Source organism: Leopardus geoffroyi, chromosome B4 (genome assembly GCF_018350155.1).
Source record: "Leopardus geoffroyi isolate Oge1 chromosome B4, O.geoffroyi_Oge1_pat1.0, whole genome shotgun sequence".
In the NCBI taxonomy this organism is placed as follows: Eukaryota; Metazoa; Chordata; class Mammalia; order Carnivora; family Felidae; genus Leopardus; species Leopardus geoffroyi.
Window position 1 is genome coordinate 126,880,150 of NC_059341.1, and position 27,381 is coordinate 126,907,530.

Here is a 27,381-nt window from a genome sequence, read left to right on the forward strand (position 1 = left end):
TTAAATTTATTGAGACTTGTTTTGTGGCCTAACATGTGATCTGTCCTGGAGAAAGTTCCATGTGCACTCGAAAAGAATGTGTGTTCTGCTGTTTTTATTTTTATTTTTTTGCATTTTTTTAATATGAAATTTATTGTCAAATTGGTTTGTTCTGTTTTTAGATGAAATGTTTTGAATATATCTGTTAAGTCCATCTTGTCTAATGTATTGTTCAAAGCCACTGTATCCTTGTTGATTTTCTGCCTGGATGATCCACCCATTGATGAAAGTGGGATGTTGAAGTCCCCTACTACTGTCAATTTCTCCTTTTATGTCAGTTAATATTTGCTTTATGTATTTAGGTGCTCCTGTGTTGAGTGCATAGATATTTACAATTGTTTTATCTTCTTTTTGGATTGATACCTTTATCATTATGTAATGCGCTTGTCTCCTGTTACAATCTTTATTTTAAAGCCCTTCTTTGTCTGATATAAGTATTGCTACTTTGTTTTATTTTTTCTTTTTTTTTCACTCTCATTTGCATGGAATATCTTTTTGTATCCCTTCACTTTCAGTCTGTGTGTATCTTTAGGTCTGAAGTGAGTCTCTTATAGGCAGTGTATGGATGGGTCTTTTTTTTTTTTTAATCCATTCAGTCATAGTCGATTCTTTTTCTTAATTTTCTGTGTGTCCTATAATTTTTTATTGACTTCCAAACAGTAGTTAGAAGAGTAAAGACTGAAGTAAATAGTATTTATGTCTGGAAATAGATACGCCTCTTCCTCTCCTAGCTCTTGATGTAGGGAGTTGAGTCAGTTTATTTAGGCGTTGATTGGGTTTGGATTTTGTTGTTGCTATGGGTTACCTTCAGTGGACTACCAGATTCTTCTGCGGTACCCTGTGCTTAGGTTGAAAGTTTGTTGGTGGGGTGGGTTCTCATCCTCAGCTTTAGGCCCTCCCTGTGTACCTCTCTTACACTCATTGGCCTGTTTGGGGCTGGTATGGAGGTGTGGGGGTTTCCCTGCTGTCCTGGTTTAGTCCCCAGTAGGCTCTGTGTTGCTGGCTCTCAGAGTCAGGCATTCTCCGTGATCCTGTCCTGCCCCAGATATGAATCTCTAGTAGTCTGAGCCCATGATGGTTTCTACCAAGGTTAGAGAGCTTTTTCTTTTTACTTCCCCCACCTGCATTGGGTCTCTTTCTACGTCCACAGTCAACAGTGTTTCCATCCTCCCGCTGGCCACATGAGGCTTTTGTTCCATAGGGGAGAAACTGCTGGCTGGCTAGGACTTCACGCTCTCCCTGCAGCCATGGTTGCTCCCCTCCTCCAAGCAGGCATCTTGGAGATATGCTTCCTTCATTCTCCAGGATTCCTCACGAGCACCTGGTGAGGCCTGTGGGGAAGATCTTATGAATAGGTGTAAACTTCCTTTGCATCTGTGCTCCCAGAGTTCTTTACTGTCATGCTAGTTCAAACTTGGCCCTTAGCAATTTGTCTTAAAAACTGAATTGAACTCTTTTTACCTAGAGATCCTGCTTTCCTCCCTCAGAACAGATGAACCAGTTCCTAAGTCCTTCTCTCTTTGGAGGTGTCTGTCTTTCTGTGCCTTCCAGGCTAGGTGGTTGTGACCTCAGTTGTCTGGGGGGTTCAAGAAAAGTTAGGATTTTGTGGATTATCTGGCTTTCTCTTATTATGGTGGGAGTGTTGCTTTTTCCAGTTTTCCACATTCTAGGTGGAACAGACACATACCTAGATAGGAGCAAAGATTACCTCCCAATGGGATTATAGTCAAATTTTAGTCTTGTGCTTTTCTGCATTTTTGTTCTGTTTTAATTAAGACTGGGATTATTTTTATAATCGTGTGTATACACAGATATACACATATATATCTGAATTTAAAATATGGATAGGATTATAAAAATTATATATATGGAAAGAGAGAGAGGGAGGGAGGGAGACCCCTATAAGTGTTGAGTTGTTCTTTCTTGTGCATTGTTCAAGTGAACTAGATAGTGACCAAATGTGTACCTTCGTTTTATCATGAGAAGGTACCTCCTGGGGGGGTCAGTAAAAGTATATGCACCGTTATATGAGAGCTTCACATACTTCTGGCACTGTTTAATAGGTGTTACATACATGAAGGGCATCTGTAGTTTGTTATAGAGCATTTTGTGGTGTGCTAATGAAATGCTAACCCTTGCCTCCTTCCCTGTAATTGGCTTGTTTTTATAGATGTAAAAATTGGAGCTTAAGAGTTGAAATCACTTTAGTCACTTTAGTGACTGAAATGGCGTTAGTCACCTGCAAATAAATGAAACAGCCATGAGTCAACTATTCATTCTTCATTAAACAATGTCTGTTGATTACTACAACATGCTGGACACTCTGCTGAGTCCTGGAACATTGCATTAAAAGAGAGAAACAAACTCCCTGCCCTGACTGAGCTTCCAGTCTCCCACGAGAGACCAGTTTTTAAAAAAGGACGTTGTTAACTTGCCAAAGTGACCTTTGGCTTATAAATCTAGTGCCTTTCCCATTAAATCAAGAAGAAAAAACTTATTCAAAAGACCAGACTTCATTAGACAGCCGATTTTTCACAATTTTATGAATGCATTCATCCCTGAAACCTGTTTGAGTGTGTTCTATATGCCCAGTCCTGTGCTTGGCCAGGGTAGAAATGAGAATTGACTCTAGAGGTTCTCACTAGCTGATGAGCTCAGACCCACCTCTTACCTTCTATCAGTAAAGCATGTTGAAATTCAGGTGGACGAGTGGTAATATAGAGATAACCACGAACCATATGCTCTTTTTTTTTTTTACAGCTTTTTTAATATATATTTATTTTTGAGAGAAAGCGCATGTGCAAGCAAGCAGGGAAGGGGCAGAGAGAGGGAGATACAGAATCAGAAGCAGGCTCCAGGCTCCGAGCTGTCGGCACAGAGCCCGATGTGGGGCTTGAACTCACGAGCTGTGAGGTCATCATGACCTGAGCGAAAGTTGGATGCTTAACCTGCTGAGCCACCCAGACACCCCGATATGTTCTTATTTATAAGAAATGTAGATCATTCTCAAACTTGGACTTTTCACCTCTTGTGATCTCCCAGGTGATCTTGGCATAGTGGTTGTTGGTAATGGTTGGTTTAGCAGAAGTAAGGAAGCACACGTGTGCGTGTGTGTGCGTGCGTCCGTGCATGTGTGTGTGTGTGTGTGTGTGTGTGTGTGTGTGTGTTCAGGGGTGGTGGACCGGGCAGGGAAGATGAGATATCAGAGAATCTGAGAGAAGACTGAGGTACTAGAGCTTTCGAGCCAGACACATCTGGGCTTCAGTCTTGGCTTGTCCACATACTTGGTGCATCTCCTTGGACAAATAAAATAACTTCTCTGAGTTACAATAGTACCTGCTTCGTAGGGTGGTTGTGTATAGTACCTCTGAGGTACAATAGTACCTGCTTCGTAGGGTGGTTGTGAGGATTAAATAAGAAATATGTGCGAAAGGTTTAGCACTTGGCACGCTGCACTCATTACAAGGCAGCCGCCATTAGCACTGTTGCTGTTGTGCCAGCATCATGGCTAGAGGTCATTCAGAGAGTTACAGGTGTGGAATTAAGATGCAGGAGCAGGGCCGAAGCTGGAGTTATAGATGTGGGAGCCACCTGCACAAAAGGGAGGAGGAGAAGGTGTGACACTAGAGGAGCAGGGCGACCCTGGGAGTGCCAGCCTGGGGAGCGAGATGGAAGAAGGGGACACGGGAAGTCAGCACCGCACAAAGGGTGGCTCCTCTTCTCTAGCAGCAGGTGATGTCTCCTGGGAAAGGTGCCGTGGGCGGGGAATGGCAAGCCACCCTCCTTGATGGTCCAGCAGCGATAGGATGATCACTCCAGACACTTAGCTAAAGTTTGACCTCTGTCAAGAGTGGCCAAATGTTCTGGGAAGTCTTCTCACGTAGAAGTTGGATCCAGTGTGCTCATCACTGATGGTGGTTTTGAACTTTGGCTTTATTACATGTGCAGTACTTTTGGTTCACTCAGTATTCAGCATTTATTAAGTGCCTCCTGGGTATCAGGCACTCTGCTAGGCACAGGGGGTGCATATACCATTTTTCTTTCATGAAGACATCCTTGGCAACAGTCTTTCCTCATACACCCGCATCCACTCACCAGGGCATCCTGGTTGGCTCTGCCTTCAAAATATTTTAATCTGACTATATTGCATTATTTCCATGGTTACCACCCCTCATCCAGGCCACTCTCTTGCCTGGATTATTGCAGTAACCTTCAAGCAGATCTCCCCCTGCTCTATCCTTGCCTTTCTATACTCAGTGTTCATCCCAGGAGCCAACTACTCTTATCAAAACACATGGCAGGCTCAAGAGTGTTGAAATAGTTGGTAGAGCTGGGAGTGTGGGGAGACTGGCAGTTTCAAATCCTGTCGTCAATACTGAACCAACCTGTGAAGTTGTTAGGGGAGGGAGGGAACAGGCTGCAATCTGGGGCAGGAGATTTCCACGTTGAGGGAACAGCAGATGCAAAGGCCCTGGTGAGGTTGTCAAGGACCTGAAGAAACAGAAAGGGCACTGGTGCTGTAGGAACTGAGTAAGCTGGTGAGGTGGGGTGGGATGGAGTGGGAGGAGCTGAAGTCAGAGAAATAAAGGTGGGGACAGTGTGGATAGGGTCCTGTGGGGAATATGTTGAAGATCTGCCCAGCTAGGGATTGGGGGCTATTCACTCATTCATTTCATTTAACAAACATTCCTTATATGCCCACTTGGTGTCAGGTGCTACGCTAATTGCTGAATATACAGTGATAAGCAAAATAGGCACAGTCCCTGCCGTCTGTATTGGAGCATGCAGTCTAGTGGGAAAGATGGATATTAACCAGATAATCACACAAATTAGTGCATAGTTACCAAATGTCACAACTACAAGGTCCTTCAAGGGGAAAAACCAGAGATTCCAGTCTAGTCTAGGGGGCTTCAGAGAAGGTTTTCCTGTGGATGTGACACCTGAGGAGGAGTTGAGTAGGCAAGGAAGGGTTGGATGCTCTTGGATGGAAAGATGCCCAGGTCAAAGTCTCTGAGATGGGAAAGAACAGGGTGGAGGCAAGTGGGGCCGAAATGTAGATGAAGAGAGAAAATTTAAGATGAGGCTGGTCTTTGGGGATCATGGTGAGGATTTTGGTTTTTATCCTAAGAATAATGTGAGGGGCACCTGGGTGGCTCAATCGGTTAAGTGTCGGACTCTTGATTTCAGCTCAGGTCATGAGTTTGAGCCCCACATTGGACTCTCCACTGCTGGTACAGACCCTGCTTGGGATTCTCTCTCTCCCCCTCTCCTCCTCTCCTCCTCTCTCTGTGCCCCTCCCCTGCTCACACTCTTAAAAAAACAAACAAACAAAGAATGTGAAAGCACTGGGGGGCAGGGGAAGGGTGTTTAACCAGAAGGTGAAACAGATCAAAATTGCAAGTGTTTTAGAGAAATCCCTCTCACAATGTGGGGTTGAGGTGGGAAGGTGAGCAGAGCAGGGTAGGCTCTTGTACTTACTTGTAGAAGCTGCTGTAGTGGCCCAGGTGAGAGATGAGGATAGCTGGAAGTAGAGAGAAAAGGGGAAAACTGGATGAGGTTGAGAGGCAACTTGGAGATGAAACCTGTAGTCTGTGGTGATAGGAAGAGAGACTTTTTAAGTCTCAAAACTAGATACACTAAAAGAGGAACAACCAGCCATTTTAAGTCTCATGGTGTAATGCAGTGGGTGGCACAGGGCCACCTACAAAGTTTTCGTGTCTTAAAAAAAAATGTAACTTAATTTGATCACCTCTTTAGACCTAACTGCCAGTCTATAAGAAGTATGCAGGATAGATGAACGTGTTAAATGGCACTATAAGGAAGACATGAACCAAATCAGAGTGTGGGACATGACAGGGAACAAATAGCATGATGTTGCTAACAAACCAATGCCATGAAACAGAATTTTTAAAAAGTCTTTGGAAATAGAACAAGGCAATGTTTTTGTGCAGTGTGTAGACCGTATTTGGATCCTGATTCAAAGAGACTAAAAGATATCTCTGAGAGAAATAGAGAAATTTGCGTACCAACTGGGCTTTAGCTAATAGGAATTGCTGTTCATCGTGTCAGGTACACTAATGGCATGGTGGTTTTAAATGTGGCAGTGCATACATACATACATATATAAGGGCATGTTAGAAACACACACGAACTTTTTGAAATCATACATCTTGAATTTGCTCAAAGCATTCCAGAAAAGCAAGCATGGCATGTGATAAATTGAACTGGAAAAACGTTGCTAGTTATGGAAGCTGGGTCACAGATTCTTAGAGCTTTATTATACTATTCTATCTTGGGGTATATTTAAAATGTTTTCATAATAAAAAAGTCAAACAAAAACTTTATGAAAAGTGGAGTTCCCAATGAAATAGAGAACGTAAGAAAAGAAACCAGTCTGACAGAGAAGTGAGGAGTTCAGTTTGGACGTGTTGAGGTCAATGTGCCTTTGGGATCTAAATGGAGGGGACCTGTGTGTGGTTGGTCTGGAGTTCTGGAGACCTCTGCTCTGGAACTGCGACAGTGAGTATAGATGGTGACTGAAGCCATGGGCTTCCTGAAGAAGGATGTGTGTGAAGTGGAGGACAGAGGGTGGTACCTTGAAGAAGGAGTGCAGAGAAATAAGAGGGTTTGTTTGTTTGTTTATAATTTACATCCAAGTTAGTTAGCATATAGTGCAACAATGATTTCAGGAGTAGATTTCTTAATGCCCCTTACCCACTTAGCCCATTCCCCTTCCCACAACCCCTCCAGCAACCCTCAGTTTGTTCTCCATATTTATGAGTCTCTTTTTGTTTTGTCCCCCTCCCTGTTTTTATATTATTTTTGTTTCCCTTCCTTTATGTTCATCTGCTTTGTCTCTTAAAGTCCTCATATGAGTGAAATCATTTGATTTTTGTCTTTCTCTAATTTCGCCTAGCATAATACCCTCCAGTTCCATCCACATAGTTGCAAATGGCAAGATTTCGTTCTTTTTGATTGCCGAGTAATACTGCAGTGTATACATATACCACTTCTTTATCCATTCATCCATTGATGGACATTTGGGCTCTTTCCATACTTTGGCTCTTGTTGATAGTGCTGCTATAAACATGGGGGTGCATGTGTCCCTTTGAAACAGCACCCCTGTATCCCTTGGATAAATGCCTAGTAGTGCAATTGCTGGGTCATAGGGTAGTTCTATTTTTAGTTTTTTGAGGAACCTCCATGCTGTTTTCCAGAGTGACTGCACCAGCTTGCATTCCCACCAACGATGCGAAAGAGATCCTCTTTCTCCTCATCCTTGTCAACATCTGTTGTTGCCTGAGTTGTTAATGTTAGCCATTCTGACAGGTGTAAGGTGCTATCTCAGTGTGGTTTTGATTTGTATTTCCCTGATGTTTCACGTGTTGGTTGGCCATCTGGATATCTTCTTTGGAGAAGTGTCTATTCATGTCTTTTGCCTATTTCTTTTTTTTTTTTTTTTATATGAAATTTATTGTCAAATTGGTTTCCATACAACACCCAGTGCTCATCCCAAAAGGTGCCCTCCTCAATACCCATCACCCACCCTCTCCTCCCTCCCACCCCCCATCAACCCTCAGTTTGTTCTCAGTTTTTAACAGTCTCTTATGCTTTGGCTCTCTCCCACTCTAACCTCTTTTTTTTTTTTTTCTTTTTTCCTCCCCCTCCCCCATGGGTTCCTGTTAAGTTTCTCAGGATCCACATAAGAGTGAAACCATATGGTATCTGTCTTTCTCTGTATGGCTTATTTCACTTAGCATCACACTCTCCAGTTCCATCCACGTTGCTACAAAAGGCCATATTTCATTTTTTCTCATTGCCACGTAGTATTCCATTGTGTATATAAACCACAATTTCTTTATCCATTCATCAATTGATGGACATTTAGGCTCTTTCCATAATTTGGCTATTGTTGAGAGTGCTGCTATGAACATTGGGGTACAAGTGCCCCTATGCATCAGTACTCCTGTATCCCTTGGATAAATTTCTAGCAGTGCTATTACTGGGTCATAGGGTAGGTCTATTTTTAATTTTCTGAGGAACCTCCACACTGCTTTCCAGAGCGGCTGCACCAATTTGCATTCCCACCAACAGTGCAAGAGGGTTCCCGTTTCTCCACATCCTCTCCAGCATCTATAGTCTCCTGATTTGTTCATTTTGGCCACTCTGACTGGCGTGAGGTGATACCTGAGTGTGGTTTTGATTTGTATTTCCCTGATAAGGAGCGACGCTGAACATCTTTTCATGTGCCTGTTGGCCATCCGGATGTCTTCTTTACAGAAGTGTCTATTCATGTTTTCTGCCCGTTTCTTCACTGGGTTATTTGTTTTTCGGGTGTGGAGTTTGGTGAGCTCTTTATAGATTTTGGATACTAGCCCTTTGTCCGATATGTCATTTGCAAATATCTTTTCCCATTCCGTTGGTTGCCTTTTAGTTTTGTTGGTTGTTTCCTTTGCTGTGCAGAAGCTTTTTATCTTCATAAGGTCCCAGTAATTCACTTTTGCTTTTAATTCCCTTGCCTTTGGGGATGTGTTGAGTAAGAGATTGCTACGGCTGAGGTCAGAGAGGTCTTTTCCTGCTTTCTCCTCTAAGGTTTTGATGGTTTCCTGTCTCACATTCAGGTCCTTTATCCATTTCGAGTTTATTTTTGTGAATGGTGTGAGAAAGTGGTCTAGTTTCAACCTTCTGCATGTTGCTGTCCAGTTCTCCCAGCACCATTTGTTAAAGAGACTGTCTTTTTTCCATTGGATGTTCTTTCCTGCTTTGTCAAAGATGAGTTGGCCATACGTTTGTGGGTCTAGTTCTGGGGTTTCTATTCTATTCCATTGGTCTATGTGTCTGTTTTTGTGCCAATACCATGCTGTCTTGATGATGACAGCTTTGTAGTAGAGGCTAACGTCTGGGATTGTGATGCCTCCTGCTTTGGTCTTCTTCTTCAAAATTCCTTTGGCTATTCAGGGCCTTTTGTGGTTCCATATGAATTTTAGGATTGCTTGTTCTAGTTTCGAGAAGAATGCTGGTGCAATTTTGATTGGGATTGCATTGAATGTGTAGATAGCTTTGGGTAGTATTGACATTTTGACAATATTTATTTTTCCAATCCATGAGCAGGGAATGTCTTTCCATTTCTTTAAATCTTCTTCAATTACCTTCATAAGCTTTCTATAGTTTTCAGCATACAGATCTTTTACATCTTTGGTTAGATTTATTCCTAGGTATTTTGTGCTTCTTGGTGCAATTGTGAATGGGATCAGTTTCTTTATTTGTCTTTCTGTTGCTTCATTGTTAGTGTATAAGAATGCAGCTGATTTCTGTACATTGATTTTGTATCCTGCAACTTTGCTGAATTCATGTATCAATTCTAGCAGACTTTTGGTGGAGTCTATCGGATTTTCCATGTATAATATCATGTCATCTGCAAAAAGCGAAAGCTTGATTTCATCTTTGCCAATTTTGATGCCTTTGATTTCCTTTTGTTGTCTGATTGCTGATGCTAGAACTTCCAGCACTATGTTAAACAACAGCGGTGAGCGTGGGCATCCCTGTCGTGTTCCTGATCTCAGGGAAAAAGCTCTCAGTTTTTCCCCATTGAGGATGATGTTTGCTGTGGGCTTTTCATAAATGGCTTTTATGATCTTTAAGTATGTTCCTTCTATCCCGACTTTCTCAAGGGTTTTTATTAAGAAAGGGTGCTGGATTTTGTCAAAGGCCTTTTCTGCATCAATTGACAGGATCATATGGTTCTTCTCTTTTTTTTTGTTAATGTGATGTATCACGTTGATTGATTTGCGAATGTTGAACCAGCCCTGCATCCCAGGAATGAATCCCACTTGATCATGGTGAATAATTCTTTTTATATGCCGTTGAATTCGATTTGCTAGTATCTTATTGAGAATTTTTGCATCCATATTCATCAGGGATATTGGCCGGTAGTTCTCTTTTTTTACTGGGTCTCTGTCTGGTTTAGGAATCAAAGTAATACTGGCTTCATAGAATGAGTCTGGAAGTTGTCCTTCCCTTTCTATTTCTTGGAATAGCTTGAGAAGGATAGGTATTATCTCTGCTTTAAACGTCTGGTAGAACTCCCCTGGGAAGCCATCTGGTCCTGGACTCTTATTTGTTGGGAGATTTTTGATAACCGATTCAATTTCTTCGCTGGTTATGGGTCTGTTCAAGCTTTCTATTTCCTCCTGATTGAGTTTTGGAAGAGTGTGGGTGTTCAGGAATTTGTCCATTTCTTCCAGGTTGTCCAATTTGTTGGCATATAATTTTTCATAGTATTCCCTGATAATTGTTTGTATCTCTGATGGATTGGTTGTAATAATTCCATTTTCATTCATGATTTTATCTATTTGGGTCATCTCCCTTTTCTTTTTGAGAAGCCTGGCTAGAGGTTTGTCAATTTTGTTTATTTTTTCAAAAAACCAACTCTTGGTTTCGTTGATCTGCTCTACAGTTTTTTTAGATTCTATATTGTTTATTTCTGCTCTGATCTTTATTATTTCTCTTCTTCTGCTGGGTTTGGGGTGTCTTTGCTGTTCTGCTTCTATTTCCTTTAGGTGTGCTGTTAGATTTTGTATTTGGGATTTTTCTTGTTTCTTGAGATATCTTTTGCCTATTTCTTCACTGGATTATTTGTTTTTTGGATGTTGAGTTTGATAAGTTCTTTGTAGATTTTGGATACTAACCCTTTATCTGATATGTAATTTGCAAATATCTTCTCCCATTCTGTCAGTGGCCTTTGAGTTTTGCTGATTGTTTCCTTCGCTATGCAGAAGCTTTTTATTTTGATGAGGTCCCAGTAGTTCATTTTTGCTTTTGTTTCCCTTGCCTCCAGAGATGTGTTGAGTAAGAACTTGCTGCAGTCAAGGTCAAAGAGGTTTTTGCTTTCTCCTCAAGGATTTTGATGGCTTCTTGTCTTACATTTAGGTCTTTCATCCATTTTGAGTTTATTTTTGTGAATGGTGTAAGAAAGTGGTCCAGGTTCATTTTTCTGCATGTTGCTGTCCAGTTTTCCCAGCACCACTTGCTGAAGAGATTGTCTTAATTCCATTGGATATCCTTTCCTGCTTTGTCAAAGATTAGTTGGCCACACATTTGTGGGTCCATTTCTGGGTTCTCTATTCTGTTCCATTGATCTGAGTGTCTGTTTTTGTACCAGTACCATACTGTCTTGATGATTACAGCTTTGCAATACAGCTTGAAGTCCGGGATGGAGATGCCTCCTGCCTTGGTTTTCTTTTTCAAGATTGCCTCGGCTATTCGGGGTCTTTTCTGGTTCCATACAAATTTTAGGATTGTTTGTTCTAGCTCTGTGAAGAACACTGGTGTTATTTTGATAGGCATTGCATTGAATAGGTAGATTGCTTTGGGTAGTGTTGGTATTTTAACAATATTTGTTCTTCCTGTCCAGGAGCATGGAATCTTTTTCCATTTTGTGTCTTCTTCAATTTATTTCATAAGCTTTCTATAGTTTTCAGTGTATAGATTTTTCACCTCTTTGGTTAGATTTATTGCTAGGTATTTTATGGTTTTTGGTGCAATTGTAAATGTGATCAATTCCTTGATTTCTCTTTCTGTTGCTTCATTATTGGTGTATAGGAATGCAACAGATTTCTGTGCATTGATTTTATATCCTGCAACTTTGCTGAATTCATGATAAGTTTTAGCAGTTTTTTGGTGGAATCTTTTGGGTTTTCCATATAGAGTATCATGTCATCTGTAAAGAGTGGAAGTTTGACCTCCTCCTGGCCGATTTGAATGCCTTTTATTTCTTTGTGTTGTCTGATTGCAGGGGCTAAGACTTCCAATACTATGTTGAATAACAGTGGCGAGAGCGGACATCCCAGTCTTTTTCCTGACCTTAGGGGGAAAGCTCTCAGTTTTTCCCTATTAAGGATGAAATTAGTGTTGGGTGTTTCACATATGGCTTTTGTGATCTCGAGGTATGATCCTTCTATCCCTACTTTCTTGAGGGTTTTTATCAAGAAAGGATGCTGTATTTTGTCAGATGCTTTCTCTGCATCTACTGAGAGGATCGTGTGGTTCTTGTCTTTTCTTTTATTGATGTGATGAATCACATTGATTGTTTTGCAGATATTGAACCAGCCCTGTATCCCAGGGATAAATCCCACTTGGTCGCGGTGAATAATTTTTTTAATGTATTGTTGGATCTGGTTGGCTAATATATTGTTGAGGATTTTTGCATCCATGTTCATCAGGGAAATTGGTCTATAGTTCTCCTCTTTAGTGGGGTCTCTGTCTGGTTTTGGGATCAAGGTAATGCTGGCTTCATAGAAAGTGTTTGGAAGTTTTCCTTCCATTTCTAAGAGGGTTTATTTTTAAGGAGGGACATGCGTGGTGAAAGGAAGAGGTAGGATATCCTGGAAAAGGGGTGGTTAGGGACGTGGGGTTCCTGAGGAGGCAGGAGGGGATGACACGGAGTTGGCCCTTGATTCTGTCAGAGTGGCCAGGGAGGAGAGCTGTGTTGTGGTGGAATGCTGGAAAGTTCTCCCTTTGCCGCTGTGTTCCCTGCAACGTGGGAGTGGTGCCCACAGCTGGTGGAGGGTGTGCAGGTAGGTGGGAGGGTCTTGGAGAAGGTTGGTGAAGAAGTGCAGAGTTAAAGAGTGAGAAGCCTGGGGGGACTGCCTTGGGAGGAAGTTGGTGATCAGGTCTGACAGGAGAGTCCATGGGACACCACGAGAGCAAAGTAGGCAGTGTTGCCGGGGGGCGAGGATGGTGTGGACGCTCAGCACGGGCTCTGAGGTCCCCGTGGAGGCCATGCCAGAGGAGGACTCCATGGACAATGCGTGACCCAGCCCATTGTGTTCACAGTGAGAGCCTGAAAGTGGTGCACAAGGTCTCCCAGATTCTCATCTTGTACTGCAACCTGCTGTCCCCTCACCCTTCACCCCCTTCCCCCAAACAGCCGTGGGCTCTCCACATCAGATATGGTTTCAAGGTCAGGGATGTTTGTCAGTGCAAAGACAGGCTGTTGCTTCCCAGTTCCTGCCGAGTGGCCAGAAGCTGGGGCAGCCAGAGCTGGGCTGGGTGGGCCAACGCTTGGGCAAGACTGTCTGCAAAACAGTGTTCCCAGGCTCATGGCCCCCTGTATGCACCGTCTTGCTCAGAGTCCAGGCACCATGTCCCCTGGTGGCCACCGTGGGCACTATGCATGCCCTGCTCAGACCCACCAGTGCTCGGTGGGGCTTGGGCCATCCGTCCTGCCCCTGAGGTTACTGCTCCCAGTGACACTGGTGCAGCCAGAACACCACCAGGGGAAACCAAACCCTGTCCGGGCCTATCAGGAGGACTAGGCAACACACCGCGGCACTTAAAATGGATCATTTCTCTTTCTAGCTTAACTCAGGTGATCCGAAAGTTTGCCAAGCAGCTGGATGAGTGGCTAAAAGTGGCTCTCCATGACCTTCCAGAAAATTTGCGAAACATTAAGTTTGAATGTAAGTACTGACTTCGGGAGCTGAGGGAAGGGAGAACAACGTTTTAGTGCCAAACATTTTACATAGGTTGTTAACAAAATAATAACAACAACAGCTATCATTTACTGTTTACAAAGCACCAAGTATTAAGCCTAGCGCTTTTCCTGCATTAACTCACTCGATCCTCACAGGAGGTTTATTACAGGTGGCACCTTTCTCCTTTTGTGGAAAATAGAACAGGCTTAGAGAGGCGGTAAGTAGCAAAGGCAGGATTTGCTCCCGGGTCTGTCTGTTGACGCCAAAGTTTCTGCTCATCACTGCCATCTCCTCTCATTAATCCTCATGCCTCCTCTGTGATGTAGGGAACAGTATCCCTATCCTGCAGATGAGGCTCCGAGAGGCAAAGAAACCTCCCCAAAGCCACACGGCCATGCAGCTGGTAAGAAGGGGCCAGGAGTCAAACTCAGGTCTGTCCGACCCCAAAATTCGGAGATTTCCCAGAATCCCCTGCCCCCAAAATGGTGGTAAGAGGGGACAGAAAACCGCTTCAGGGCTTCACATATTCAATTCTCTGCCTAATGAGAAAGCCAAATTAATATTTCTCCTACGGGGATTAGGACTGTGATTTTTTTTTTTTTTTTTCTGCTAAGCATCACCAGCCATTCTGTATCATTAGTTTTGCCTGAGAAAACTGGTCCTATTTCACTTTCTCAATGTTTCTGTACTTGTGGGAAGACTCATGTGCTATTAAACAAAGATGATATGATTTTAAGCAAAACAAAGTTTTAAGATATGTTTCTTAAAGCCACCATTTGAATACAGCTTGCCATTCTTGCCCGGAATAAGTGCCAGCAAGGAAAATGAAGGCGATCAAATTACCCTCTCTCTGCAGGCAAAGGGAGCCCTTTGAGACATGCTTTGAGGCCGCCTGCAGTGCCCATCACCTATTGATAAAGCCTGCTTTATTTCGCAGCCCTCAGTTCTTTTCTCTTCGTGAGCACTAAATTCCACATCACAAAGTTAAAGAAAAAGTAATTAAGGAGAAGGATTAACGATTGATCGGTCTGGAAAATTAGAAGTTCATCTGTGCCCCGAGCCCCCCACCCCCACTCCATTCCTCCACCCCACGCCCTATTTTTCAAACCAAGCTGGCTCTGAGTACAAATTAGAATAATCCCAGGGAAATTTCTGTTTCTTGACCAGTTCAGAAATTAATGAGAAGAATGCCCTGCACCCGTTTTAATTGTGCTGACCAAACAAACCTGTTGAAAGTTGGCAGCCTGGAGTTCTGTTGGGCCCTCCACCTGTGGGTGCCTGCAGGAACCCGCTCTGTCCAGGGAACCTCGGGTGCACTTGGAGAATGTGCAAGGAGGGGAAACACACGCCATTCCAGACAGCTCTGCAGGAATGAAGACCTGGGACTGGGGCATGGCTTGCCTGCTGTCCTGAAATCTGCAGATTTAAGATCACCCCACTTCAAACCATCAGCTATATACTCTCTCTCTCTTTCTTTCTCTCTATATGTATATTATATATATATATATATATATATATATATATATATATATATATATATATATATACTATATCACTATAGTAAACAGGATCATCAAAACATGCAAATAGATCATGGAGATCATTTGATAAAAATGGCCGATTATGAATGCAAAGCCACATTCAAGGTGCAGCCCAGGATTTCATCCTAAAAGCGGCCCCTAGTGCCACACACCACTGAGGCTCAATCAGGTTTCCCTATTAGATATACTACTTTTATAGGGCCCTCTTCAAAGCTTCCACTCGATTCCAGCAATTATTTATGGGGAGAAGTGATGGAGCTTGCAATTAGCGAAATGAAAGACAAGTAAATAATTGCTTTTACTCACGGTTGATTGACACCACTATTTCTCACACCTGCCAGTGTGGCAGGCTGGTGACTTTGAAATATGTACCCCAAATATCGCCATTTTAGGGAATAGTTGTCCGCATGGGAGAACAAAGAATCAAATGCAGGGTTTTGCCAGTGGGTGCATGAAATGGGGTTGGATGGTGACACAAATTTAGGGAAATAAGCTACTTTTTGAAATCTGTCCCTGGAAAATCCATGGTGGGACCATACAGCATGCCAGTATTTTAAGCTAATGCTTTTCTCTTGCAGTGTCGAGAAGGTTTTCCCAAATTCTGAGACGGCAGACATCACTGAATCATCTCTGCCAGGTATGTGTCCTGTGTCATGTGTTCTAATGACCACGAAGTTATTGCAAATGGGAGACAAATCATGAAAACAACTCCTGAGAGGATCTGTCAGGGTATGGCTGTTTAATAGTTTAATATAGTACAGTAGGTGCTTGATACACTCCTACTGTTACCTTTAATTTCTACTGATAAAGAATGAAAACATTAGGCAATCACTAAATAGTTGAGACTAATACACAAAATAATTCCTGATGTCAGTTGCCCCTTAACCCTTCAGACACATTCTCTGGTGCCCAAGCTTGCGTTTCCCTTCAGTAAATCGGGATTTCTCAGCCACCGTTGACATCTGAGACTGGATAATTCTTTGCTGTGGGGAGTTGTTTTGTGCACTGGAGATAATTTAGTAGCATCCCTGGCCTCTACCCGCACACGAGTGCCCAGATGCCAAAAGCACCACCCACCCCCAGGTACCACCCTGGCTGTGACAGGAATGTCTCCAGACACTGCATCCCCCCCAGTTGTGAGCCACAGAGAGAAATGATGCAAACAGATAAAGAGCATGGTTTGTTTGTTACGTATGTGTCATTCAGAAGAGTTCAAAGCCTGTACACAGTATGTTAAGTATTTGCCCACTTTTATTTATTTTTTCCAGATTTTTGTTCTTTTTAGCACAGAAGTGACATATGCTTACTATAAAAAATTCAAAAATAACAAAAATGTGTACAATGAAATGTGGAAGAGCCCACTCTTAACTCCTTAGTTGTAACTTGATGGTATAAAACCTTGCGTTTGTACCTTAAGTTTGTACCTTAAGGAAGGGAATCTTAGTCTATTAAGGCAGCCTGTAAACATTCATTAAAATATCAGTGATCTCAGGGGCACCTGGGTGGCTCAGCCAGTTAAGCTTCCGACTGGGTTCAGGTCATGATCTCACAATTCCATGGGTTCAAGCCCCGCATCCAGGATCTCTGCTGTCAGCATGGAGCCTGCTTGGGATCCTCTGCCCTCCCCCATCCCCCGACCTCACTCTGCCCCTCCCCTGCTCATGCTCGCTCTCTCTCTCTCTCTCTCTCTCTCTCAAAAATAAACAAACATTACATTTAAAAAAAAATATCAATGATCTTAAAGCAGAAGGGGCAAACTGGTGGCTGCAGATGGGCCCTCAGGTGGGTGGTTTGCATGTGTTCCAAACTTGTTTTTACTTCCTTATTAAAAGTTGAAACTGGGAGATGATAGCAAAACAGCCCTAGCACCACATTTCTGAGGTCAGGGATCAAGTGGATGGGCTGAGCTCCCCAGCAGGCACTGTGCTCCCTGTCAGCCCCACTTCCTCTCATACTTGGCTGGCCCACCTCACTCACATTGTCACTTGCCTGCCCTCTCTGTGTTGGGTTTGCCTCCTCTCCCTTATACTGCTTGTTCTGGCTTGGTGCCAGTTATTCAAGGTCAAGGTTGAAGGAAGGGGTTTCTGCTTAGAGTGGCCTGAAGGTAGCCTCCCAGCTGGGACTGCGAAAATACAAAACTACACCCACAAGCACTCACTCTTCCTGCCCTGCCCCTGGTGTAAATGGCACAGTGGGTGGTTTGAAAACCAGAGGGAAACGCTTCTGTGTTTCTGCTGCCTGGGAGAGAGGCCATACCTGGGCACTGTTCAGGATGGGGCAGAGGCTGACATATTAGTGGGATTTGGGAGAGAAAACAAATATTGGCAAAATAGAAAAACACTGCCATATGTCCAAGGGTGTATGCCTTCTGGTTCTTTCCCCAGCTCGGAAGAGCTGGGCTTGGGATGTATCAGAGAACTAGGCATGGCTTTGGTGCCTCCCTCCTCAGCTCAGACAGTTTAGGAAAGCCTTTGACCCTTTAATGCACGCATAGGTAAAAACATCCATATCTGTACCTACAGCCATCTGCACACACATGTGCACTCTCTCCACTTCCCACACAGACAGTGCATATTTTAATTCATATAAATGCTACCTTTCCATCTTCACAGGACAGCGCTCAGACACATTTCTGGATCGCCCAAAGGAACTGGGGCTGGTGATAGGAATGAAACACCATCGAACATCTTAACTAATATGCCAGCGAGCTTTCCTAAACACATACAAGTAACACTTAAACCCAGGCTCTAAATACCCAGGCCCTTTCAGATACACTAAGCAAGCAACTTGGCATTCCTAGCTCAACGGTTCATTCCACAAAGTCTTTTGAGTGCCTACTGTATGCCAGACACTGTGTTTAGTGATACTTGCCCTCAGCAGAAAAACAAAAACAAAAACATTTAAACAAAAACCAATTAAAAGTGATAAGTGTTATGAAGGAAACAAAGTGGAAACAGAGAGTAATGGAGCATGTAAGTCCAATTTAGAAAGAGTGCTTAGAGAAGGCCTGTCCGTGGGTGTGACATTTCAGTTGTGACGTGATGGCAGGGTGAGAGAAGAAACCTCTAGCTGGCAGGGATGCCATGTGCCACGGCCCTGATGTGTCCCTGCCTCACCACAAAGAGAACAGATCCAAATAACAGCAGCTCCTTTATTGAGTTCTTACCCCCTAAATGGTGCCCTTTGCAAACATTATCTCAGGGAAGGTTCCCTGGTCGTCTAGTGGTTAGGATTTGATGCTCTCTCAAATGTTATCTTAAGGAGTCCTCAAACAGCAGCCCTCCTTAAGAGGCAGACACTAGGACATCTCCATTTTATAGATCAGGAAACGGAGATGAATCTGTTAGCCTGCCCCAAATCAGTCAGTTGGTTAGTAGCAAGGCCAGGATTTGAACTAAGTATATTTTAGTCCAGAATACCAGACCGTTACATTTAGTTGTTTTGATTATCATTAGAGACTAACCCAACTCATATATTCATATAGTTTAGGCCTCTGACCTTCAAAGAGTTCTGCAGTGATTTAAGCAGGAGTTTACTTGTCCTTGGACAGTTTGGGGGTAAAAGGGGTTGTCAGTATTTACCTTTGTCTGGAAATTCACAAGTATTAAGAGACTTTTAATGTCCATTGTGTATTGGAAATCTTTTGTTTTCCATTTTATAAAGACATTTTTTTTTTAAATATGCAGGTGAAGGAGATGATTCTGGAAATGTTTCTTTACTTTTATCAGTATTGTTCCAACTCGGTGGTTCCGAATATTGTTCCAACTTGCAAATTTAAGTTTTCCAGTCATGAGGGTTTGCTGAAGAAACCACAGGTTAAGCCTGTGCTGGAGCATGTGTGTGCATGCACATGCGCGTGCACATACACACACACACACACACACATACACACCACATACATATTAATAAGCAACTGAGTCTTAAGGTGTTGTCTCCCTTTCCTTCCCTCTCAGTTATTCATACTTGTTTTCATCACTATAGTTACCTAAAAACCAAAAAGCAAAAATAGAAAGCCAGACCATAAACTGCTTCAGAATGCATTCATATGAAAAACACACGTTGTAAAATTTGGGGGATTAAAGCTACCATAGGCCCACGGGTAGCAGGTCCATTCCCAGGTCTGAGCCCGTTGCTTCTCAGGCACTAGAGACACATCATTAAGCACAGAGCTCCCATCCCACAGGCTTACATCAGAAGGCTGACAGATCTCTGGGCTTCATCCCATTGTTCCCCAGGGGTCAAGACCAAAGGGACTGGGAACAGCAGGGTTTGGTCTAGCCTAGGCCACCCTGGAGTAATGTTTTATAAAGATGAGAAAAGAGAGCCACAAGGGAAAAGAGTGTATGGGTCTTCTGAGTTATGGGCTTATCTGCTGATTTCCTGAAATTGAGTTTTCCTTAGTTAATTTCAAAGTAGTTTGCAAAATACCATATTCAGATTCATTAAAAAGAAAATAACATGCAGGGGTTTTAACCTAACAATCCATGAGCTAATGAGTTGATTGGATTGGATTATAGGCATCTCGGACAGTAATCCACAGTGCAGACATCACATTCCAAATGCTGGAAGACTGGAGGAACGTGGATCTCAACAGCATCACCAAGCAAACCCTCTACACCATGGAAGACTCCCGCGACGAGCACCGGAAACTCATCATCCAGTGTAAGATGTTCCACCAAGGATTGTGTCTTTTCTGGTTTTGTTTTTAAAAGGAAGAAAGAAAGAAAATGTATCTTGGTAAATATTTAAGTGAGAGTCCCACCCTGTTCTTCCCCTTAGGATCCCTTCCCTCTTATTGTTCCTGTTAAATGGGTCAGCCCAGATGGGAGGGCTAATTGATTTAAAAGGACATGTGTCAACATTGCTGGGGAAAAGGGGGCCTGGTCCAGTTGGGCAGCACACAGTGTTATGCAAAAGGCTCCGGATGTGACCCTTCGGTGCCAGAAATAGTTCCATAGGTGGCATACAAAAATGAGAACAAAAGCTTGTTGTCTGTCTGAGTGTATGTCAGCCTGGAGGCAGACAGGCTGCCTGTTTTTCAGCGGAGGGTCAGTCAGCTCACCTATTGGCGGGTGAACCTTTCGATCACAGTAAATGTTGGAGAAGGAATGGATGGTGGTTTACCTCTGTGCATATATGTTCACGTCCCTGTGGACCAAGACTGGAGGAATACCGCTCCTCATGTTCTCTGGATAAGGTCAGGTTGGTTGTTCTTAGTAGTGGAGGACTTGAGGAGGCCAGAGACCATGACCGCTGTCAGCACATCTCTGCTGTTCCTCAAACGCCCCCACAGCCTGCTGCCCAGGGCATCCTGCACCCGGCCGCCCCAGATGGGGGTCTACTGGCAACTTCCTCAGTGCTCAGCCTTCCTTTCTCATGCCTCTGGAGGAGAGGAGTATGGAACGGTGAGTCCACACTCCTCCCACCAGCTCTCAGGAAGGTGGGTGCTGAGTATGGCTGGAGGTGGGGGGGATGTGACAGCTGGGGTGCTCTTACCTTCCGAGTGGGGTGAGGCCCCAGATCCTGACAGTACATTATTCAGGAAGCTGCACAGTGGCTGTGTCCCGAGAAGAGGGGTCTGTTCTCCCAAGAGCCCCAGGCTCCTCAGATTTCCTGTATATGCCTTCTGTATGTCCTCTTGAGGGAACCTTCTTCAGCCAGCCTAAGCATGTGGCGTTTATAAACAAGGAAGTTCCTCTTAGGGGCCTCTTTCCCACTGAGCCCTTTCCAAAAGCACCTGGAACAGCTGAAACCTGAACCCCTTGGACCTTCCCTAGGGCTTCTTCCCCAGAGCTCCATGGACACTGTCCCATCTTCCACAGCAGCCCCCAGCCTGCTTTCCCCTGGTAAGAGCTTTAGAGATGCTCCCAAAAATAATGACTGAGCTCACGGACTGCCTAGTCTGTGTCAGACCTACCACACTCGGAATCTCATTAATTCTCTACATCAGCCCATGGGGAAGATACCCACCACCCCCGTTTTACAGAGGACCAGACTCAGTTCCAGAGAGTGGTCAGCCTCACCCCAGGTGACAGGGCTGCGCTCAAACCTGCGTGTCACCACCACGTACTGGTGTTGCCCACTGGGAAGAGCAGAAGAGACAAAATGATGAGATATGGGCAAGTCCCAGAAGCTGCAGGGTCTTTCCAAGTTCTTGCGATCATGCCTCCTGTTCTGTTTGTCCCTATTGCCCACTACAAGGCCAATGGAAAGCACTGGTGTCTGCCCCCTAACAGCACTAGCCATACCCCTGATCGTTGTGTCCCCAGGGTCTCGTCCCAGGCCAGCCATGGACAGGTGCCAGTAATGTCTATGCAGGACCAAACAGATGAGCAGAAACCCAGAATGATATGACTCCCAACAGCATGAGACCCCGCTGTCTTCCCCACTCAGCACCTTTTGTGGAGGAAAACAAAGGGGAAATGCACAGGGGAAAGTCATCATCACTTGCTTTGGGGACCAGGCTCTGAGCCTTTGCTGGAGCCCCTTGGATGTTACTGCAGCATCTCCAAGAAGGAACTTTGGGGAGTTTTCTCTTCAAGTTCTCTTAGGCCCGGGATCGAACGGTACCTTTTAGACCCATGATCATACTCTTCTTCTAATGGAAGGGGGTGACGAGGTTCAGTCCACCTAGCTGGTTCTTGCTGAATGCCTGTCCTGGGCCAGGCACTGTGTTAGAAGCTGGACAAAAAGCAGTGAATAATATGGATACTGCCCTTCCCATGTAGAGCTTAGAGCTAATGGCCAATCAGAAATCAAACAAGTAATTTACGAATGGTTGAACGTTTCCAAAGAGGACATGCCATATGATGCAGTGCCTGGAACAGGGGGGATTGAGCAAGGGCACCAGCCCTCAAGGCAGGTGGCCTGGCACACAGGCGTCATCCTGCAGCTCCCAGCAGACAGCTGAGAAGTAAGTTCCTGAACACAGCTGTGTGCTGCACCAGTGGTGTGTGTGCATCGACCTTTCCTTACAGCTAGTTGTCAAACCTACACATTCCTGCTTCAGGGGGGTTTCCATCACCTCTGTGAATCAGGCCCTGCCTGGGAAGGCTCCCCTTAATTCACAAGTGCACATCAGGACTTGGGCAGACTGATGAGAATAACTGTGGTAAGAGCAGACAGTCGGGGTGCCCAGCAGACCTTGATTCAAACCCTGGCTCCAGTGTACTGTGACCCTGGCTTCCAAGTCTCTGACACGGGGACAATGTGGAGGGATTAAATGGGGCAGCATGCGCACTGTGTGGGTGCCTGGCACACAGTGTGGAGCCGGTACAGTGCCAGGGTTAGGAGGCGAGCGTCGAGTCAGGCTGTGTTTGAAACCTGCCTCTCCTATTCGCTAGCTGTGAGACCTTCAGAAAGTCACTTACCTCCGAGTGCCTCCACTTCCTCATCTGTAAAATGGGAAGTAGAAATCATACCTGCCTTCTCGGGTTGTTCATCCGTTCATTCAACAAACATTTGAGCAACTGCTGTATCACATTCTCAAGGTTGCTGTAGGTGGGGTGAGAGTGTCCACGTCATTAGGGAAGTGCCTGGCACACAGCAAGAACCCCGTAAATGTCAGCCGCAAGCATTTGCCTCACCACCTGCGAGGTAACAGTGCTATCAGGAGAACGGGAACATCAGGGAAGTCAGAGGCATGGGCTCCAGTCCCTGCTCTGGCCGCCCTCACTTCCCCTTTGCCTTGGAGGGGTCACTTAATCTCATTGGGACATAGCTTCCTCGTCCATAAGAGGACGCAGATACCAATTCAGCGGACTTCTCATTCAGCCCCTTCTCATTCTAAACTGTCTGGATCTCCTGGCCCCGGCAGCTGACCTCCGTGGCAGTCCTCAGCTCAGGAAAATGGAATGCATTGGCCAGGCCCACAGAATGGGACGATGGAAACCGCCCAGGCAAATTTAAAACTGTAGAAACATGTGGGTCTGAATGCATGGTTTGGTTTACTGAGCTCCACATGTAAAAAAAAAAAAAAAAAAAAACAACAAACCCAAACCACAGAAACGGCAATCAGAAGAGATGTTCCAAACCACAGCAGTGTTTCTGTTTTCTGCTGACTTCACCAATCACACAGCCCTTCCAGACTCAGTTACCTGACATGCAGCTGAAGACAGGTTATCAGTGGTACAGTGGTCCTCCTGTTACTAGTGCAGAAACTAAGGGCGTGGAGATTGTCTCCTTTATGCTGTGAACAATGAGTAAGCATCTGCTACATGCCAAGCTCCGAGAGGTTAGAGCTATTTGCCCAACGTAGCTGTGGTTCAGAAGCCCTACCATGAGGCAGAGAGCAAGGGAGCTGCGATGTCTGTGCCCGTTCGTGCAAGGAAGCACGTCCTGCATAACGGCTGTGTGAGGCTAGGGACAGCCTCAGCTAAGAAAGAGGTCGGACAGAGAGCTGGCATGGGAGACACCCCCGCCCTCACAACCGTAACACAGCATCAGTGATGCAGTAAAGGTGCAATACGGATAATAAAATGCTGTGGAAGCACAGAGGATGAGCGATCAGTTCTGCTGGCGAGGGGCCCGGGGAGGGGAAAAAGGATGTCACAAGAAGGGCCATTTCGGCTGGGCTGGGCCCTGAGGAACCAGACGGTCCAAGCGAAGGGAACTGCCTGAGAAAAGCAGGGTTTGTTGGGGGGAATGCAAGCTATCCGTGGTAGCCGGGCTTTCTGTGTTCACAGGCTGCGAAGATGAGCCTGGAAAGGTAAGTCGGGGCATGCTTTCTAAAGTCTGTGCTCCGTTGAGGCTGGAGTGTTGTTTTTATTCAGTTTTATTCCTTTGATCTTTTAAGCTGTGGCTCTGTGTAGACACAGCTGCAGTGACGTGTGGGGGCTCTCCTTTGTTTGACAGTGTACCAGGAGTTTGACCACCTCCTGGAGGAGCAGTCTCCCATCGAGTCCTACATCGAGTGGCTAGACACCATGGTGGACCGGTGTGTTGTGAAGGTTGGTAAGCTGGAGCGGGAGGAGCAGCCCCGGCACTGCCCCCCAACACTCACCTTCGTGGCACTTGGGAGATGCAGAGCCCCGCACTGAGCTGTCTGAGCATTCCTCAGCAGCCACGGAGCCCTGGGGTTCTGAGCAGAGGCCTGGGCCTCCTCCGGAGGCGGGGGTTGCAGGAGGCAGGACCCTGAGTCTCCTTCCCCTGATTCAGCCAGGTCAGCGTCTCTCTTTCGTCTGCGGTGTAAACTGGGTCGCGACATCAGCTTTCATTTTCTAAAGTGAATTTTTGCTGGTAGAAACAGAAAGTCAAAAAGCCATTGTTCCATAGCATTGAACTTGGAGATCCATAAGCCTTCCTATCATTTTTCAGACAGACAGTCATAAAGGAAAGGTTGAGTTGACCCCTGTTTAAGCCGTTCACTTTCTTGTAGGTGGCTGCCAAGAGACAAGGGTCCCTGAAGAAAGTGGCCCAGCAGTTCCTCCTGATGTGGTCCTGTTTCGGCACCAGGGTGATCCGGGACATGACCTTGCATAGTGCCCCCAGCTTTGGTAAGGCCGCCCCAACCCTCCTCATATCCAAACCCTGTTTCTCTGGGTTTCATGTGTGAAGTCCACCTCTCCAGACCCAGCCGTGATCTCACTTCCTGTCCCTGGGCCCACAAGGACATCACCCTGAAATGTGTGTGTTCTGGAAGGACACATCATCATCAGGACTTCCGGGGAGAAAGATGGCATTGCGTGCTAAAAAGCATGCAAATTGGAAAATGCAGTTTCTCACACAGAGAGTAGTATCTGAGCTTAAAGAGGAGTAGATAGCACTGTTTGTGCACCCCCGTTGCCGGGTGTCCCCAGTGAATCCTGCTTCCAGGGACTGTTTTGCAGAATTCCACTGTGTGCACTTCCCAAGACTGGGAAGCAGAAGAAGCCTCTGAGTTTGAACATTTGCACATGGCTCGATTGACGCTCCAGCAGTGGGGAGAGTGGCTAAAGCTTCTTTAACAGTGTGCGCCAGTCGGATCCCTAGAAGGGGACTTTTACGTTCTTTCTCCCTTGGGTCCTCCTCACCTCCCTACCCAAGTACATACCTGCTGCTTCCATTGTAAACGGGCCTGGAAATCTCTGCCCAGGGGCGCTTATCATGGTCTGCAGGCAGGAACCTAACACCAACTTGGGGTGATTGTTATGCTGCATTGTGGGACGTGGTTTTCTACTTGTCACTGGAAAGAATGGATGATGCATTGGGTCCAGGTCATCATTAGCAAAGTGAAGGGAAACTTTAAGGCATCATCCAGACATTTGAAATCTCAAAGTGCTTTGGCCTCACATTTCTAGGCATTTCGGCAAAGGGCTGTTGGTACGTTTTCTGGGTAATTGCGTCTTGCTCACTATTTTACTTTGCAAGCAGAGATGTGGTTTCATTTCTCATTATCTCCAATTAAGCCAATCAGCTCTGGGTTTCACTCTGGGTTTAATTTGACACTTTTCCATCCAGCTTTTTATGGTCTTGTCACCATTTTCCAGTTGTGCTATACAACGGAGCGAGTATGTAGTGAAACAAAGGCAGCACTATTTTTTCTAAACAGCTCTGTCCATGAAAGACTGTGTTTCCCCAGTTGGAGAAGTGTTTTGTTGTAGATTTCTTTAATCTCCGCACTGGGAAGTTCTCTGCGCTGGCCTGCACCATGGCTACAGATGGGGGTCGTCCTCTCTGAGCCGCGGATGGAAGTGCTCTGGTGGCTGCTACCTGGGCAGTGCCCTCAAGCATGGCATTTTGATGACTTCCAGCTCGGCCTACTTAGTGTTAGCACATGTTACCTCTGGTTCTGGGAAAATCACTTGTGCGTAACTGCTTTCAGTTAGGCGAATGTTTGAAAGATATTTGAGATTTTTTTCATTGCTTCAAAATCAAAGAATCAACAGGATCGCACCTGTCGATATACATACAGAACACGCATCCACAAAGCCAGCATCCCTTTTCGCTTTGTCCCTTATTCTTCAGTTTGCTGGGTCTTAAACTGATTATGTATATTACTGAGTACCCTTCATTCAACAGGGAAAGTAATTCACTTGGCAGTATTCTTTGAAATTCATTGGTTCATATTAAGTTAATGTGACAAAGGAAGTTGGGGCAGTAGAACAGTTAGGGTTCTACGAAAGGGTTGCATTTATCACTAAGAAAAACTTGAAGTGTGTTTATTTCTTTTTGAACCACGCGCTATTTGGGGACACACCGGAAACTCAGACAAATGGCAGAAATGGTCACAAATCTCTTAGGAAAGAAAAGACGGAGATAGTAACCCAATTTCACTTTTACAGTATTTTCCAAGCCTAAGTGGGTTGAAATAATACCTGTTTCCAAGTCCATTTAGCAAACTGTCTGCAACGGTCCTGCTCATCCGACTCATTGTTGGGTTTTGCAGCTTGGGTGACGGACAAGTTGAAAGAATTTGCGGCAGACAAAAGCCCAGCTCCCCCTTTCTGCCTGTATATGTCAAAGACACAGTTGGTGGTTGTGTTTGGGTCATGTGTTCCCTGTATAAAAACAGCTAATTAGGAAAAAGAGCCCTCTGTTCACGGGCCCCCTCCCCCAACCACAGGGGCCAGCTCCATCTATCTTATAACTCCCACACGATCCTTGCCGCCGTGAATGGCGCGGGCTGACCACTACGTGACGGTGGGGATTGTCACCATGACCCCGGCGGGTCTCTACCACCTCTTCCCAGAACGGCCTCTTTCAAAGGTAGTTGACTCCTTTCTTCTCCTTAATTCCTTTTCACTCTTTTCTTCCTAATTCCTTCTCACTGAAAGAGCCTATGCTGTGAACCAAAGTAGCCAGACGTTCTTTCTTTGCTGTAAGCAGCAGTTTCTAGCAAAATTAGACCGCAAAGGTAGACCGGCAGGCAATGAACTTTGAATCCTAATGGAGCTGAGGAAAATAGGGTTTCTACTTTTAAAACACACACATGCCCCGTGTTTTCCATTTGCTGCTATGATTTCAGTTCATAGGACACCTGGACCCCAAGCCAGCGCAGGTGACTTTACCGTCTCACTCTGGGTTTTCACCAAGTGCCTCTGATTTCACTGTTAGGAACATCTGGAAGAACAGTAGTTCCTGGAAGGACTGGGGCATCAAACGGTTTGAAAAGCGGCCCTGTGTTTGCCAGCCAAGGGGGCAGGACTACAGACTGCCCAAGTGTTCGTTCACCTGCTTGTGCACTTGTCTGCTGGCTTAGCGTCACAGCTCACCCGCTTGGGGAGGTCATACAGGAGCAGCCCTGTCAGAGATTGGCTCTCACACCAGGTGGCCACGACCGAGCCTTCCAGGCTGCTTCTCCAGGCTTAGAGGGCCGGGCCCGGCTTTCTTACCCAGAACCTGCCAAA

General features: G+C 45.1%; 1 protein-coding gene across 4 annotated transcripts in view; it reads left to right on the forward strand.

Annotated features, from left to right (window-relative positions):
• Nucleotides 1-27,381, forward strand: part of RFX4 (regulatory factor X4) — a 167,457-nt gene that overhangs the window by 105,764 nt on the left and 34,312 nt on the right. For all 4 annotated transcript variants that reach the window (XM_045465598.1, XM_045465597.1, XM_045465599.1 and 1 more), the window contains 5 exons: nt 13,399-13,499; nt 15,634-15,692; nt 19,573-19,717; nt 23,909-24,003; nt 24,432-24,549. In XM_045465598.1, coding sequence (XP_045321554.1) covers nt 13,399-13,499; nt 15,634-15,692; nt 19,573-19,717; nt 23,909-24,003; nt 24,432-24,549 — 518 coding nt within the window. The remainder of the gene's footprint in view (nt 1-13,398; nt 13,500-15,633; nt 15,693-19,572; nt 19,718-23,908; nt 24,004-24,431; nt 24,550-27,381) is intronic.